The sequence below is a fragment of the Myotis yumanensis genome, unplaced genomic scaffold (genome assembly GCF_028538775.1).
Source record: "Myotis yumanensis isolate MYYU_CA2020_CCGP unplaced genomic scaffold, mMyoYum1.0.hap1 SCAF_17, whole genome shotgun sequence".
Classification (NCBI taxonomy): Eukaryota; Metazoa; Chordata; class Mammalia; order Chiroptera; family Vespertilionidae; genus Myotis; species Myotis yumanensis.
The window spans coordinates 28,737,985-28,755,574 of NW_027223768.1; the positions used below are offsets into that span (position 1 = coordinate 28,737,985).

At 38.7% G+C, this 17,590-nt stretch overlaps 1 protein-coding gene across 3 annotated transcripts; it reads right to left on the bottom strand.

Annotated features, from left to right (window-relative positions):
• Positions 1 to 3,421: 3,421 nt before the first annotated feature.
• Positions 3,422 to 17,495, bottom strand: TATDN3 (TatD DNase domain containing 3). 3 transcript variants are annotated; one of them, XM_070395762.1, is made up of 10 exons: positions 17,390 to 17,495; positions 15,519 to 15,551; positions 13,813 to 13,886; positions 13,521 to 13,605; positions 11,226 to 11,288; positions 10,224 to 10,333; positions 10,009 to 10,064; positions 8,896 to 9,008; positions 6,084 to 6,164; positions 3,422 to 4,405 (listed from the first exon to the last, which is right to left on the bottom strand). In XM_070395762.1, exons 1-10 carry the CDS (start codon positions 17,453 to 17,455, stop codon positions 4,262 to 4,264), a joined length of 825 nt encoding a protein of 274 aa, XP_070251863.1. In that variant the 5' UTR covers positions 17,456 to 17,495; the 3' UTR covers positions 3,422 to 4,261. The 3 variants fall into 3 exon arrangements, with proteins under 3 accessions (XP_070251863.1, XP_070251864.1, XP_070251865.1); XM_070395763.1 differs by having other exon boundaries at positions 3,769 to 4,405; positions 6,084 to 6,161; XM_070395764.1 differs by lacking the exon at positions 17,390 to 17,495 and adding an exon at positions 16,122 to 17,337 and having other exon boundaries at positions 3,769 to 4,405.
• Positions 17,496 to 17,590: the final 95 nt, after the last annotated feature.

Below are 17,590 nucleotides of genomic sequence, written 5' to 3' on the forward strand. Positions count from 1 at the left end.
TTTTTGTGAGTTTTTTTGAGCCAAACTGTTGACAATTGCTGGGAATTGGGATAATGCTCTAGAGAATGGTGGTTTTTTCATCTATTTTTATACATTGCAATCAAAGGAGGGGACGTAGGTGGGTTATATGAAATCCATTGGTGGTAGATTAGAGAGGTGGGAGAAAGCAAAGGGGGAGGGTGATGGACCTCTGGGATTGGATAAAAAGTAAAATGATGGACACGTACTTATGTGTGTGCAGGATAGTTAACAGTCAACAATGAACATGCCCCAAGGGGTCCGGAAAAAGGGAAGTTACAAGTTACCCAGACATTTCAAAGCTATGTTATCATAGATGCAAAAAGATAGATAGGCTCACTTAAGGTAAAGGTTGACTATGTAGGTGAAGATATGGGCCTAGGACATAACTACCCACCATAACTGCTTTTAGTTAAAGTTTAATTTCAGACCATCCTTTGTGGTTACTTCAGGTCTCTGAGTTTGCAAGACTGCCATACAGGCCTCCCCTGAGCTTGTCAGTTAGCATGTGGCCCTTTCTTGAACAGCAGCAAGCAGCACAAGCATCATGTTCTGATTGGTACCCTCTGTCTTTACCCCACCCCCTCCAAATAATGTGAAGTCATCCAGACAGATGCCATGCACACAGAGGCTTTGCCTCACAGCTGAAAATCTCTGAGCTTAGGAAACCCAACCTTTGTCCTGGCTGGTGTTTCTCAGTGATTAGAGCATCGGCCTGTTCGCTGAAGGGTCTTGGGTCTGAGTCCCAGTCAAGGGCACATGCCTGGGTTGCAGGTTCGATCCCCAGCCCCCATTGGGGTACATGCCAGAGGCAACCAATCGATGTGTCTCTCTCACATCTCTCTGTCTCCCTGTCTCTTTCTCTCTCCCCCTTCCTCCCATTCTCTCTAAAAAAAAAAAAAAGGAAAAAATATCCTTAGGTGAGAATTAACAACAGAAAGGGAAGGAAGGAAGGAAGGAAGGAAGGAAGGAAGGAAGGAAGGAAGGAAAGAAGGAAGGAACCCAACCTTTGACTGGAGGAAGACATGCTCTTGATTATAATGTAGAATAAATAAACTTGCCTCTGCTTCAGTGGGAGACATTATCTGTCTTCCAAGGCCCTTGGCTATATAAACATCCTTGAAAAGATCATCCGGGCCCTGGCCGGGTCATCCTGATACGCCAAGGTTTCGGGTTTGATCCCTGGTTAGAACACATACAAGAATCAACCAACGAATGCATAAATAAGTGGAATAACAAATTGATGTTTCTCTCTCTCTCAAATAAAGATAATCTGGAACAAAAGCTGTCAGTGTCTCTGCCCCAGGGATACACAGAAATGGGAGACCTATGGAGAATTATTTCCCAGCCCACATAAAGACTATCAAACACAGCATCCTTTCTTTGGCTCGTTCTAAGATGAATCAGGGAATAAATACGAAGTACATGAGTGTCAGGTTATGTATAATACACTCAACAACCTTCCAATCTTAATTCTCTCCAGTGCTCTTCTGTCTCCTCCCTCATGCACCTCTGGTTTTATGGAACTACTTGGGGTTCTCTGTTTATTCTTTTACCCCCGCTTCACCTGGCTAACTTTCGTTTAAATACCACCTTCTCCTGGAAGCTCTCCCTCCACTTCCCCCTTAGATGTTTCTACTTTGTCCTCCTGTATACACCTTATAACAGCCTCAGGCTAAAACCAGAAAATCAGAAGTCACAAAACTATCAATTTTGGACTCTGACCCTACCTGAAATCATAGTAAGTCCAGACACCTCTCTGCCCCTCCCAGGAGTTTCAGATTTGTTGATGCACCTGTTCCCTCAGTAGACACAGGGGGATGGGCAGACAGTCATTTCCCTCCATTTTGCTCCGCCTCCCTGCAGAGCTGTCTGCGGTGAGTTCCAAGTCAAGGCCACTAATGCGGGTGCAGGAAGGCCCTCTGTGGCATCCCTGGTATGCAGAAAAGGCTAAGGCGTGGCCTGCCATTGCTGCTGAAGCTACCAGCACCCAGTGCCTCTTCCCTGGAGAGGGTCTTGCAGGCCAGGGCAGGGGAAGCTGCGTTTCTTTGCTGGCCTGGAAGATGGGTCCAAAGGGAAGAGCCAGGCACAGTGGAAGATGACCTCTGCCTCATAAGGTAAGAGGTTCCACAAATACAGAAAAAAGTGAAGAAAAAGAATAAAAATGTTCAATGTAGTACCCTTTGGGCTGCCCCCAAATCAGCACATATCCTTTTGCCACAGAGTGTCTTTTTAACATGCTTTCACAACATTGGTCACCATCCGCTATGGACGGGCAGTATCTTATCCCTTACAATTAACTGGTATTTTGCTGCCTGGAAAGCGATCCAGTCACTATAATGAGTCTCAGATTTCCTTCTCTTCCTTCCTTTCCCTAATGGTCTCTTTGTGATAACTACTTTAGGGTATGAATTTCCTCATCAAGCAGGGTTCTTAAAGATACAAGCAACAGAAACTAAATTTGGCTAATTTAAGAAGAAAATGAATTTACTGAAGGATAATGGATAGTTAGTAAAATCTCCAGGAGGGTAGAAAAACCAATTCATACCGCTGAACTAGAAGCATAAAGACACAGCCTGTGGGCACAGACCCTGCAGCTAACAATGCCAACCTCACCAAGCTGTCATACTGCCACCATCAGTCCTGGCTTCTTCGTGACTCATTTCATTCAAAATCTAGGGCGGGTCATATTATCAGTGCCCTGGTTGCAAGAAAGGCTAGAAAATGATTACCTGTGGGAGCCACCCTTGCTGGAAAAAATGGTTTCAGTTCATGTGGTGGTTCTATTTAACGGGGCAAGGTAAGAAGCAGCAGTGTCTCCCAACCTCCTGCTAGGAGTCCATTAATTGAAAAGCAGTGCAAGGTAGAATTAGAACCCATGGTTTCAGGTTCCAAACTCAGTTTTATTTGAGACAAATATTTCTCACTCTGACTGGTTTGGCTCAGTGGATAAAGGGTCGGCTCGTGGACTGAAGGGTCCAGGTTTGATTCTGGTCAAGGGCATGCATGCACGGTTGCAGGCGTGATCCCTAGCCCTGGCTGGAAAGCATGCAGGAGTCAACCAATCAATGTGACTCTCTCATATCGATGTTTCTGTCTCTCCCTCTCCCTTCCACTCTCTCTAAAAATCAATCGAAAAATATCCTCGGGTGAGGATTAACAACAGATGACAAATATTTCTCTAAAATTATAATCTTTTTATCCCTATATAATGGTTTCTTCAGTTCAGATTACTAATCAGAACATTTTTTTAAAAAATATATTTTATTGATTTTTTACAGAGAGGAAGGGAGAGAGATAGAGAGTTAGAAACATCGATGAGAGAGAGATCGATCAGCTGCCTCCTGCACATCTCCTACTGGGGATGTGCCCGCAACCCAGGTACATGCCCTTGACCGGAATCGAACCTGGGACCCTTCAGTCTGCAGGCCGACGCTCTATCCACTGAGCCAAACCGGTTTTGGCTAGAACATTTCTTTTTTTAAAAAAATATATTTTATTGATTTCAGAGAGGAAGGGAGAGGGAGAGAGTGATAGAATCATCAATGATGAGAAAGAACCATTGATTGGCTGCCTCCTGCATGCCCCCTACTGGGAATCAAGCCTGCAACCCATGCATAAGCCCTTGATCAGAATTGAATCCGGGACCCTTCAGTAGCAGGCTGATGCTCTAGCCCAGTGATGGCGAACCTTTTGAGCTCGGCATGTCAGCATTTAGAAAAACCCTAACTTAACTCTGGTGCCATGTCATATATAGAAATTTTTTGATATATGCAACCATAGTAAAACAAAGACTTATATTTTTGTTTTTTATTTTTTATTTATTTATTTTTTTAAAAATATGTTTTATTGACTTTTTACAGAGAGGAAGGGAGAGAGATAGAGAGTTAGAAGCATCGATGAGAGAGAAACATCAATCAGCTGCCTCCTGCACATCCCCCACCGGGGATGTGCCCGCAACCCAGGTACATGCCCTTGATCGGAATCGAACCTGGGACCCTTCAGTCCGCAGGCCGACGCTCTATCCACTGAACCAAACCGGTTTCGGCATATTTTTGATATTTATTTTATATATTTAAATGCCATTTAACAAAGAAAAATCAACCAAAAAAATGAGTTTGCGTGTCACCTCTGACACGCGTGTCATAGGTTCGTCATCACTGCCTAGCCACTGAGCCAAACCAGATAGGGCCAGAACATTTCTTTTTCTCAAATGCCCCCTTCAGTTCATTTGGCTTTGAAGTTATTTCTGGAGCAGGTGCTGGAGCTTGGGGAACAATTTCAATGCATTCTGTGTTGTCACTTCCATCACTTCTTCCACTGAGATTCCTTTCACCTGGGCAATATATTCTGCTGAGATGGTAATATTTTGGGGTTCATTCCGCACCTGAAAGAGAACAAAGCAGGCACTAAATCAAACATGATTGTCAAAAGAAGCAATCCTTGAACACTGTAGATAAAATAGAAGAAAATGAGTTGGTAAACAAAGCCGATGAGTTCTTTTTTTTTTTTTTTTAAAATATATTTTATTGATTTTTCACAGAGAGGAAGGGAGAGAGAGATAGAGAGCTAGAAACATCGATGAGAGAAACATCGACCAGCTGCCTCCTGCACATCTCCCACTGGGGATGTGCCCGCAACCCAGGCACATGCCCTTGACCGGAATCGAACCCGGGACCCTTCAGTCCGCAGGCCGACGCTCTATCCACTGAGCCAAACCGGCTTCGGCAAGTTCTTTTTTTAATGGGGGCGGGGGATGGTGGGAGGCAATAAGGGGAGAAAGTCTTGAACTTCAGCTTAGAAGCTATAGCTACACACTGACTGTAAGTCTATGTTGCTCTTGAAAAGAGCCGTGGGGTATTAACAACTGAGGTCCCAGCATCTAGCAGTGTGCAAACAGTGGACACTTGGCAACCTGCATGACCGATGGGTTAGCTGTCCTTTGGTTTATTGCTTAACTGAGTGCTTGTAAAGGTCACTGCTCTGCTGCTTGGCCCCTTCACCTCACAGGCTACATACATTACAGTTTGATTCAAGAAATGTCACCGTACACATTCAAGAAGTACCAGCACATATTTGGAAGGCTAAGCAGATACGTACTGGTACTTCACTGAGTCTAAGATGTATTTCCCTCCTATTTTAACATCTCTGAAATTGATACATATTTTACTTGGATTCAATGATATGTCATTGTATAACTGGCAGTGTTTTTCTTTTTCATTCTAATGGTCTCAAAGCAGTGGTGCATCTACAATCATTTAGATTGTACATTTAGATTTGGTGAAATGTATTATTGTTATTAAGTTATCTACTTAGGATGATAATATTGAGAGGAATAAGATATCTATTAAGTTTGAGATAAATAACCTGATAACATTCATCAGATATAATTGTGTTGAAAACAACCCAAATCACAATATCAAGTTAAATATACTATGGTAGATTCACACACTGGAATATTATACACTTATTATACTTGTACTAGAAGAAATAGGGCCTCCTTATAACAATCTAATTAAAAGGAGAAAAATAAACATTTATTGAGCATCTTACCATATACCAGATACTGCCAGATACATTACTCCATTTAATTCTCACTATAATACTTCAAAGTATTTACTATTTTGCTTACATTTTATAAGTGAAGAACATTTCAGAGACATTAGTAACTTGCTCAAAGTCAAACAGCTAGTGCGTAGCAGAGACAGGATTTGAATCTAGGTCTTTCTGACTCTTGACATTGAACTTTTTGCTATACTGGTCTGGCTTTCATTACCACATAGACGAGGACATGGTCCATATCAAATATTATTCTGTGGGGCCTAACAATTATATTTAGAAGAGACCTGAAATTAAGTTGATATAACCTCTCAACCTAGTGTTAAAATAGGATTCCATTGTACTTACACTGTGATGAGAAACACAGACAAATCAAAAATAGCTCAAATGAAAGACACAATCTAAATCAAGCATATCAAATTTGCGGCTGGTGTGCCCCAGGCATAACGAGGCTGCGAGTTTTACATGCTTGATCTCAATCATGTGGAAAACAGAAAATGACTTACCTGTTTTTCTGGTCCTAGTGCAGGTGAATCTGTTTCCAAGCAAATGGAGGTTAAAGGCAACTGTTTCACAAGTTTCTGCTTCTTAGAGAAAAGAAAAAGCTAGTAAGTTTAGAAAAGGAGTGATAAAGAATTTTTTTAAAAAGAACATTAAACCCACATGCCAATGCATTCTACTCTGCAAGAGCTTAAAATTCATGCTTCAATATTCAATTGATACATGCTCACTACGTTCTCATTCTATTACTATCAGGTTTAAATAGCATCATTCATTGCCAGAAATTATCCAGAGACTCCAGGGACCCAGGGAGTAGTAACCAAAAGCACACCCAGCTAGGAAGTCAGACACCGGACATCACCATCCCACTGAGAGAGCTCAGGAAGAGACTTCTGTTGCTTCTCCACCACACTCAGTGCTTCTTTCTACTGTTCACTTTAAGCCACTCGGGCTTTCTGTTTATAAATCCAAAGTTCATATGCACCTTTTTAGATTAGGTGGTAGATGGCTTTATTCTTTTTAATTTTCTGTCTGGATTATAAGGATTGCAATGAACCCAGTGAGTTTTATACCAAGAACGTAATTCTTTTGCTGCCACTGCACTGTTAAAGTTAAAAATGGCAGGGGGAGACACATGGTGCAGAGTGGAATATTATTAGAATGAATTGTTTGAAGATTAAAATTTCAGAGGCACAGAAATAGGTATGCTCATGCACTGCTGGTAGATAAAAGTTAAACTAGCATAAACTTTTTAAAGAAAACGTAACAGTTTAATCAAATTTTAAAATGTACTCCCTTTCCTCAGTGATTCCATTTAGAGGGAAAACTGCACAAGTGTGCATATGTAAGATGTACAAAGGTATTCCCTCAGGCACTGTTTATAACAGTGAAAAAATTAGAAACAGTCTAACCTTTACTTAAAGTAGTGCTTAAATAAATTACGGTACATCCACATTATGAAATATCATACTATCATTTTAAAGATGAGATAGGTCCATATGTATTGATACAATTAGATACCCATGAAGCTAACTCAAAACAAAAAGAGTAAGATTATCTTCTTATTTTATCTGAATTAATGTTAACAATGATTGTTTCTGAATTGTAGAATCTGGATTAATTTAAAATTTGTTCTTTTCTGAATTGATTCAATTTTCTATAATGTACAAATATTATCTTTAAATGTATTTTAGTTTTGAAAAAGAAACATGCCACAGCTCAAGGTTACTACTAAATAAGAAGTTTTTCCACAAAAGCTAAAAGTAGGAAAAATAAAAATAATCTTGGACTATAAAGTGACATGTGTAGAACACTCCATCTTATAATAGCAGAATGCACATTCTTCTCAAGTGTGTATGTTCTCTTCACCAAGACAGATCATATTCTGGGCCATTAAACAAACCTCAACCAATTTAAAAGAGGTGAAATCATACAATGAATGTCTCCTGAACATAGTCAAATTAAAGTAGATATCAGTAATGGAAAGATATCAGGAAAATTCCCAAGTATTTGGAAATTAATGATACACTTTTAAATAGTCACTATGGTCAAAGAGGAAGTCTCAAGGTAAATTAGAAAACATTATGAACTGAAAGAAAGTGAAAATACAGCAAAGATCACAAATAAACCTATGACCATATCAATACTTATACTAGAAGAAACAGAGCCTCATTATAACAATCAAATTAATATTTGTGGATTGTAACTATATGTGGTTAGTGCTAATGCAACTATTGCATTAAATATCTTTATTAGAAAACAAGGTAGGTTTCAAATAATCTAAGGTTCTACCTAAGAAACTATAAAAAGGATAATATATTGTCAAAAAAGTATTTGACAGAATCCAACATCCATTTTTGATAAAAAAACACTCAGCAGACCAGAAACAGAAGGAACTTCCTTAAACCCTATAAGAAACCTGCAGCTCATAGTATACTTAATGGTAAAGGAATGAATGTTTTTCCATGATCAGGAAAAAGGCAAGGGTTTCTGCTTTTACTATTTCTATTCAACATTCTACTAGCTGTATCCAGTGAAATAAGGCAAGAAAAAGAAATAAAGGGCACAAATATTGGAAGGGGAAAAGTAAATATCTTTATTCAAAGATGACATGATTATCTACATAAAAATCCTAAAAAATCTACAAAACACTGCTAGCACTAATGAATCAGCATGGTCACTTGATAAAAGTTTAATATAGAAAAATCAACTGTATTTCTATATACTAGCAATGAATAATTGATAACTAAAATTTTAAAACCAGTACCATTTAAAATAGAATGAAAAATATGAAATACTTAGGGATAAATATTACAAAATATGTGCAGGATTTGTATGTTGAAAATTATAAAACATTGATGAGAGAAATCAAAGATCTAAATAAAGAGGTATGGTGTGTTCATATCAATTATTCCCAAATTGATCTATGGATTTAATGTAATTCCAATAAAAATCCCAGCCAGTTTTTTTTTAAAGAAATCAAGCTGATTCTAATGTAGATGGAAAGGCAAGGGACTTAGAATAGCCAAAATGATCTTGAAAATAAAGAAATAATTGGAATTCTCATAATATCTGATTTCAAAACTTATAAATCTAATGTAATCATGATAATATGATATTGACATAAGGTAGGGACCTAAGATTGATTTTTGGAATATTACTAGAATAATATCACAAGTGTTATATATAAATATATATTACATATAAAATATATATCATATATAAAATATATATTTTATATTACATATAAAATATAGAAGCTTTTATTTTAAAGTGTATTTCACAAAGTATAGGTGGAAGTTTAATGAAAGAATTTACCTGTCCACTCCTTATGATAGAAGGAGGGATCGAGAAGAAGTACCCAGCTTTTACTCCTTCCATGGCTACGGATGGCCGACCGTCAAATGCATGGAGCAGCACTTTGTCAGCACCTCTCAAAAATAAAAGATAGATCAGAATTCCAATTTATGTCCTCAATGAGCGGTTTTTCCATTAATCAAATTGAACAGCAAAGATCAGAAATTTGGTCACTGTGATATAAATATGAGGTTCTATGACTTCTAAAGGAGGGATAAATATATAGTGTTCAAACAGTAGAATAGAAATATACTAACAATTCTTAACTTTCAGAATAAAATTATTAAATACAATTGAAATATAAAATTTTAAACCATTATTTAATCTTCCTATACCATTAAACATTTTCCAGAAGTTTTGTGAACTGTCAAATTATTGTTCCTAATAGGAGGTTTTTAAGCAGTCAAATAGTCCTCAGTGAGAATGCTAGTGGAAGAGGAAATGGGGAGCTAAATGAGTCACAAATTGACTAATCAGCATTAGCTTCATAAAATCGCCTCCGGTTCTTAAAGAATGGCTGCTCAGCCTGCGTAAAAATCATGCTCTCAGTGATCCCAAAGGGTTCAGCACTCAACACTGGGAAATACCATGCTTTCTAGATGTAGGCAAGTACATTTAATTCACTATTTGATACTGTTTTTCGAATGGCAGGTATGACCATTAGTGGGTTATAACCACAAGTGAGTTATGAAATCCATCTAGTGGGTCAAGACTGACCAGTGTATGCACATACTTTTAATAGCAAAAAAAGTAGATATGTGTATATATTAGTATCACTTCAAAAAGTTTGAAAAGTAATGCTGTAAGATACATTTTAATTTTAGGATTATAAATTACTTAATCCAATTTTTCATTTGTTTTACCCTGGCAAATGATTATAAATATCACAATCACACTGAAAACCTTGTAGAAAGTAGACTGACTTGTAAAACCACTTTAGTTGACTTCCCCTTTCTCCCTTCCCCTATTTTCTTTCGTGTAAGAAATCATATTAAAACATGGCCTGTTCTATGAGAAGATGGACTGGAATACCAAATGTAAACATTAGGCACATTTGTCTCAGGATGTAAATACCTTGCTCATTTAAGAGGCTGATGGTGGGTCTTCCAGCTGAACGTGAGTGAACATTTCTGTTTAACAACAAAAAAAATCCTTTTAAGTACTTAATGTGACATTATTTTGTTCCATTAAAGTAATTAAGAGAAAAAGAAATAGAGAGCTCCATTTCAAAAGAATCATTTTAATTTGCTCTATAGCATTTAATATCGGAAGATGGTTCATTAACCTACAAAGGCAAATTTAGTCTTTTGGCTAACTGGACCTGTCTGATTAGGACTTGTCTTTGCGCTTCCTTTTGTGCATCAGTGCCAGCAAATCTGGGGGAGAAATCCAGTCCCACCTATAACAGAAAAGTCAAATAGAATTACATTTTTCATGGTTTAATGAACCCAAAAAGGCATATTATGGAGCAGTACTATCCAAGAGAAAGATAATGGGAGCCATATGTGCAAGCCACATATATAACTTCACATTTTCTAGTTAGCTACATTAAAAACACTAACAAGAAATGGGTGAAATTAATTTTAATAATATACTTTATTTAATCCAGTATACCCCCAAACATTATCATTATTATTATATAGTAATGCATTATTTCAACACATGATCAATATAAAAATTATTGAGTTATTTTACATTCTTTCTTTGGGGTGCTAAGACTTAGAGCACATCTCAATCTGGACCAGTCACATTTCAAGTGCTCAATAGCTACATGTGGTCATCACAGCGAACAGGAAAGATTATAAATGACTGCTTTCCTTGATATATTTTGGCATTCATTGTTATAATCTATATTCTGCATTTAACTGTTATTCTTATCTCTTATCTTTATTTTTAATTAGAAGTGGAATTTATTACCAAGTGATAAAAATGTTTTACAACTGTAAATTATTTAACAAAAATGTTGACTACACTCTAGCCTCTTGAAAGTATGCTTTGTATATACTACTTTAACTAACTAGAGAGATGACCCATATTTAAGCAAAAAAAGAGCATAGAATATAGAAATGATAATAAAGTATTAACATAAGCCTATGATGAGGCTTTCTATTGTTTCATCCCCAAGCTCTTTTGCTTATTGAGGAAGTATTGATGAGTTATTATTCAGCTGGATGGGGTGAACATAATTATCCAAGTTAGTTATAATCACCAATATTGAATTAAAGATTCTTTTCCTATATCACATGAAAGTCTGAATCAGAAGTCATTTGATCCAGTTAATGGGTGTTTACCTCTCCAATTGCCAATAATCGATCCTTATAATTCTCGATAATGGGCAAAGCTACATCCAAATCCTGGGAGAAAACAAAGTAATTTGTTAAAACAGACGGAGAAGGAAACTGCTATTTTACAAATACCTATTAAATGCCAGGCACTATGCTGTATTGGTTCTTTACATATATTCTATTCCTTTAACCAGTTGAGGAGCTAGGAATAGTAATTCTAGAATGGTGAGTACTTCTATCTGGATAGTATCCCATACCTATTCAGGTCACAGGAATGAAACTGTTTATAAAGATTCACACTTAAACACTTTCTTCTGTTTAGGAGGCATTTCCTAGCATATAGAAGGACTGATCTGATTTCCCCGAACAGCTGAGCAAGAGAGAAGAAAGCCACCTTTGTAAGTGAGGTTTGGGGAGTGCATTATGTTATGTTCTCCTTTTAGGGTAACATTGGTTTGTGAGTTTGTCATAGTGATAATCCCATACACTCTTTGTACTCTTTGCACTGATTTCTTTTGTCTTGATAATCCTGTTTAGCCTATTTTTGTTCTACAGGTTCAACAATATAAACACTAAGTATCATATATGTGCTTGTCTGTAATCATTGAAGTAACTGTGTACCATTAGTTTCCATACTATTACTATTACACTTAGAGAATTTGCCCTCTGAGGTTTCCCTTGTCAGACAAGGGAAAGGCAAATATGTAGAAAATTTGCTTCTTTTAAGATATGTAAGTTGCAAGGTACCTCTGAGGATAATTCAGGTTCCAGTTCAAATGTCACCGCCTCAGACAGGCCTTCCTTGACTACACAATCTAAAAACTAGCACCCACAATCCCTATCACATAATCTTATTTTATTGTCTTTAAAGCACTTAGTCCTACCAAAAGTTTTCCTGTTCATGTATCTAATTGTTGATTGTCTGCCTCCATCTAGAACCTACTTTCATGAGAGGGATATTACTCTAAAGTGCTTGGAATGCAGTAGGAGCTCAGTACACACTTGGTTGACTAACGAAATGAATGCCTATAGCTATAAATCTCTACATAAATGAAACAAATGCCATCCTGCTATGATCCCCAACATTTTCGGAATTGTAACTCTCTGGGGAAATTTTATCACATCAACAACTCAGGAGAGTTACAGAATAAGTATTTATTTTTACATGAAGTTGAATTCAAATAATTTTGTTGCAAAATAAGTAGAGCTACTTAGGGTATTCAAATGTAGGGATACAGATTTGTTATTACGAAAGAATGGACCTCATCTCTTAATTTATTCATAGGTGACACAAAGTCTTCACTTTTTCAAAATGGGGCTGTTGATCCCAGTATGTAATAAAGCGCTTAAGAAACTGTGCATCTCCCCAATGCTGAGTCAGGAGTCAAGGCTATGGTGAGTCAGTGATATCTCATGGTCAGGATCTTTTTTAGAGAGGGTATGAAAGCCATGCAGTTTAGTAGATCAAGATCACGCCTATAGGGATGGTTCAACGTTCAAAGATACTGTGTACTTCAGCTCATCTGTTCCCTCACAGCTACATCTATGAATTTGTATCTTTCTTTCTCTGGATACTTTATCACCTTTCTGCCAAATCAATATAACAATGTGATAAAAAAAAGTAAAAACAAATTACATGTAATTCTACAAGATTGTCACGACTACTATCATTTCTGTTTTTCTTTACAGTCTTTTCCTTATAGGATATATTTTTACATGATGCCACTCATTGTGAATAAACCGTCTGTATCCTGCTTTTCTCCCTATATTATACTGCAAACATTTTCCATGTTACTACATAAATTTTATAGTCTTCATTTTAAAAAAAATATATATTTTATTGATTTTTTTACAGAGAGGAAGGGAGAGGGATAGAGAGTTAGAAACATCGATGAGAGAGAAACATCGATCAGCTGCTTCCTGCACACCCCCTATTGGCTATGTGCCCGCAACCAAGGTACATGCCCTTGACCGGAATCGAACCTGGGACCCTTGAGTCCACAGGCTGACGCTCTATCCACTGAGCCAAACCAGTTAGGGCTTATAGTCTTCATTTTTAATAAATGCATTATATTTACTACTCTACAAGCGAACTAATTATTCCTTTATTTCTGAACCCTTAAGCTATTCCCCCTTTTTCTCTATTACAGGTAATTCTGCAACAAACATCTCTGGGAAAGAAGGTAGCATTGTCTTCTTTTAGATTATTGTCTTACACTATAAATCAGAAAGTGAAGGACTACTGAGTCAAAGATATTATCATGTTCCATGGTTCTTGTTTTATCTGACTGTTACTGTTACCTTTAATGTGACACTTCTTTGTTCTTCTGGTGAAAGTCCTTGAACTGGATGAACACCCAAGCATGGCAGGACAAACCTGTTATACCTAACAGTGTAGAATGAATTGAGAAGCCGAATATTAGACTAGCAGACAATGTTACTCTAAAGAATAAGTAGGAAATATTTTTTTAGGGCTATGTTAATATTTTCCTTCTCTTTCTCTTTAAAAATGGATAATCTTTGATATCATGAACATGACATCATAACTGCATCCTTATTAGCAACTCTTTAAGTTCTTAATGAGAAGTCACACCTTTCTGAAAGCTGCATAATCTTTTCAAATTCTCCTGAATGTTCAGCGACCACCACAAGAGCCGTAACATTGGCCTGAAATAAAAAAGAACAGAATAGACTAGCTAGAGTTTTGAGCAATATACATCCAATATAATTAAATAGAATTATAAAGTTTTCTGTGCTTTTAGTTATTCTTGCTCATCCATACTCCGTCAGTATAATCATAATGGCTATCACTGAATACTTATTATGTTTTGGGCACTGTGTTCAGTGAAAAAAAAATATTACCTCAGTTTAATCTATACAACCTTATGAGGTGGCATTGCTATAATCCATTGTATAGGTCAGGAGACAGAATTCTGGATGGAGTGAAATAATTTGCCCAAGATCATTAGGCCTGTGTAACTCCAAAGCCTACACTCCTAATTAATGTCATAGTGAAAGGTGCTTGAATATAAAAATATACTGGCAGCTGCTTCTAAACTAATACTTTGGGGGAAGACCATGAAATGCTAGTGATAATGAATTTCATAAGCACTTCCAAAAATTAATAATTTTTCTCAAACAAATCAAAATGGTTCCCAAAACTTTTATCATTTCTCCAAAATCCCCAGGGTAATGTTAATTTTAGAACCAACAGATGGATAATCTGTTCCATACTGCTGGTAAGTATGATGGCTGGGGGAACATGTTTTGTCGAGTAACACTCCCTCCACGTTCTGCGTGGAGTAGGGTTCGGTGTCTGAAAGAGGAGCCGCACAACCAATGAGAGAAAAATGACACGAGATAATTTTGCAATATTGGGGGACCAGGCGGGCAAGTCCCGAAGGACTTCCACCCATGCTCAGGCTGCTCCAATCTTTTATTGATCTGGAGTAGCCCTTAGGGTAAGGAGGTTTCAATGACACCCAGATCACCAGACAATTTCCACGAATAGACAAAGTATCTGATTAGCTCATCAGTAGATGATTTCCAGGAATAGGCAGAGTATCTGATCAACAATAGTCAACAAGGATCTACTTAAGTATCTAAGGAATTAAGTGAACTAAGGTGGGGATGATGCTTCAACTATTATTACCTAAATTAACTGGGTGGTTCCTAGATTAACTGGGTGGTGCACAGTTCTGACCTTTGCTAGGACTTCAAAGGTTACTAGCTTTTGGGGGTCTGTCTAAACCAGCCGTGGCCAAACTACGGCCCGCAGGCCGGATCCGGCCCGTTTGAAATGAATAAAACTAAAAAAACCAACCGTACCGTTTTATGTAATGATGTTTACTTTGAATTTATATTAGTTCACACAAACACTCCATCCATGCTTTTGTTCCGGCCCTCCGGTCCAGTTTAAGAACCCATTGTGGCCCTCGAGTCAAAAAGTTTGCCCAACCCTGGTCTAAACTCAGCTAGTGAAGACAATGAATGGACTCCGGCAATGTTTCGATTCAGACTATCTTGTCTGTATCATTTTACTAGCGGTATGTTTTTAGACAAGTTAGTCTCTAGGCCTTAGTTTCCTCATCTACAAAATGGGCAATAGCTGCCTAAAAAATAGAAGGTTCCTCAGAAGGTGGTTGTGAAACATTAAATGAAATAATGTACAGAAAGGGCTTAGGTCAGTACTTGTCACACAGTAAACACTTAATAAATGCAACTCATTCTTACTGAAGCATTAATATAGCATATCTAAAACAAAAACAAAAAAAAGGGCAATTATAGATACTGACTTACTTTCTTGGCTTTCTCCAACACATCATCCAGATCCTAAAATAAGCACAAGTTATCACAATTATTTTAGATGAATAAGTAGCTGCTCTTTGGCTGTGTATATCACTGTACTAGCAGTTGAGGCACCATAAAGAATGACAACGATGGCAAGTAACAATGTGGTAGAATGTGAAGAACCTACACTGACTGACCCACCTTTCATTTCCTCTTTCTTTCTCTTAGTAACATTTGGCTTCTGTTTCCACTCCACTGAGACAGAAACTGTTACTGTCAACTGTGGAGGGCACTTCCCTGTCTCTTACTTACCCCTCAGCAGCATTTAGGACAGGGGTCCTCAAACTTTTTAAACAGGGGGCCAGTTCACTGTCCCTCAGACCGTTGGAGGGCCGGACTATAGTTTAAAAAAAAAACTATGAACAAATTCCTATGCTCACTGCACATATCTTATTTTGAAGTAAAAAAACAAAACGGGAACAAATACAGTATTTGTATTTGCATGTGGCCCGCGGGCCGTAGTTTGAGGACCCCTGATTTAGGGGCTCCTCAGGTATCCACCCCTCCCTTCCTGAAATATTTTCCACGCTTGGCTTCTGCAACACTGCTCACCTGCAAACACCACTCTTTTATTGGCTGCTACTTTTCAGTCTTCTTGACTGGCTCTTTCTCCTCTGACTTCAGGACCCTATGCTCCTCTCTCTGTACTCACGTGAAGTGATCTTACCCATGGGTTTAAGTGTCATTCATTACTATGCTAATGAGTCCCCGGTTGTTACCTTCAGCCTATAATTCTTTCCACTACCCGAGATTCACATTTAAGAATGACTATAAAGAAAAATGTAAAAAACAAACAAACCTTTTTTTGAAAAAAAAAAAAAAAAAAAAAGAATGACAATATGACATCTCCACTTGGATGGATCTTAGGCTCCAACAAATGCCAACTCTGTTCTTCCCAACAAACCTCTTCCTTCGGCCTTCCCTCAGCTCAGGAAACAGCACCACCGTCCTCCCTACAGCATCAAGTCCTCGCTTCCCCTCCTTCTCCACATCCAATTCCCCAGCACATAGATCCTACTTCTAAAATATACCTTCAATCCATCTGCTTCTCTCAAACTCCCCTGCACCCACCATCACCTCTTGTGTATATACTGCAGAAGCTTCCAAATTGGTTTTCTAGCTTCCACCCTCGCTTTCCTGTTTGCCACACATCAGCAAAATTTTTTATTAGTAAATGGATATCAGATCTTGTCATTCACTTAAAAAAAAAAAAAAAAAAAAAGACAAGATTCGCATTGTTGTTTTAATGAAACCCAAACTCCTTACTGACCGACCACACCTGTCCCTGCAAACCTCTTCGGTCTTTTTCACGCCTCTCTCTTTCTAGCCCAACACGCTCCATCCAGCACTTGGTAGCATCAATGTGCCAGGTCAACCTGCCAGCGGTCATCACTGCCCTACACCCATCTTCTGTTTGAATAGACTCCGCTCTTCCTTCTCCATTAGAAGCCTCTGGTTTCCAATAGAGCGGGTAAGACACTTTGTAACTCTGATCTGGTGTGTGTATTGTTCTTTCTGTTTGCAGGGGGTCGGGAAAAGTGGATTCCCAGCCGGGCCAAGCGCAGGCAGGGGGAAGAACTCCGGTAACCGGCAACAGCAAATGGAAGAGGAGACACCGGGCTTAGGCTATGCAGATCGGAAAGAAAGATCAGTACGACTGCGGTTAATAAATAGGGAGTCAGGAGCAAGTCGGTGCAGCGACAGACCGGCCTGGGTGAGTCTGGGGCTCCGTCCTAAGAAAGGAGAGCAAAGGTAGCCCGGACAAGTACGGGGGGACCGGGGTCTCCCCGCTCCCACGACCTGGCCTCGCCCTCACATACGCGGTCGAAGTCCGGGGCGGCAAGGTGGCAGTGGCAGTCCACCAGCCCTCCGCCCACCGCCCCCATGGCCGCGGCTGGCCTCGCCCTGGAATCCGCCCGCGCAGCCTCGGCCCGGAACCTCGCTGCGGCGGCGCTCTGAGTTTCCGGCTGCACCCGGACGCTTTCCCCCGGTGGCACTCGCTTCCGCTCCCAGAGTTCCCG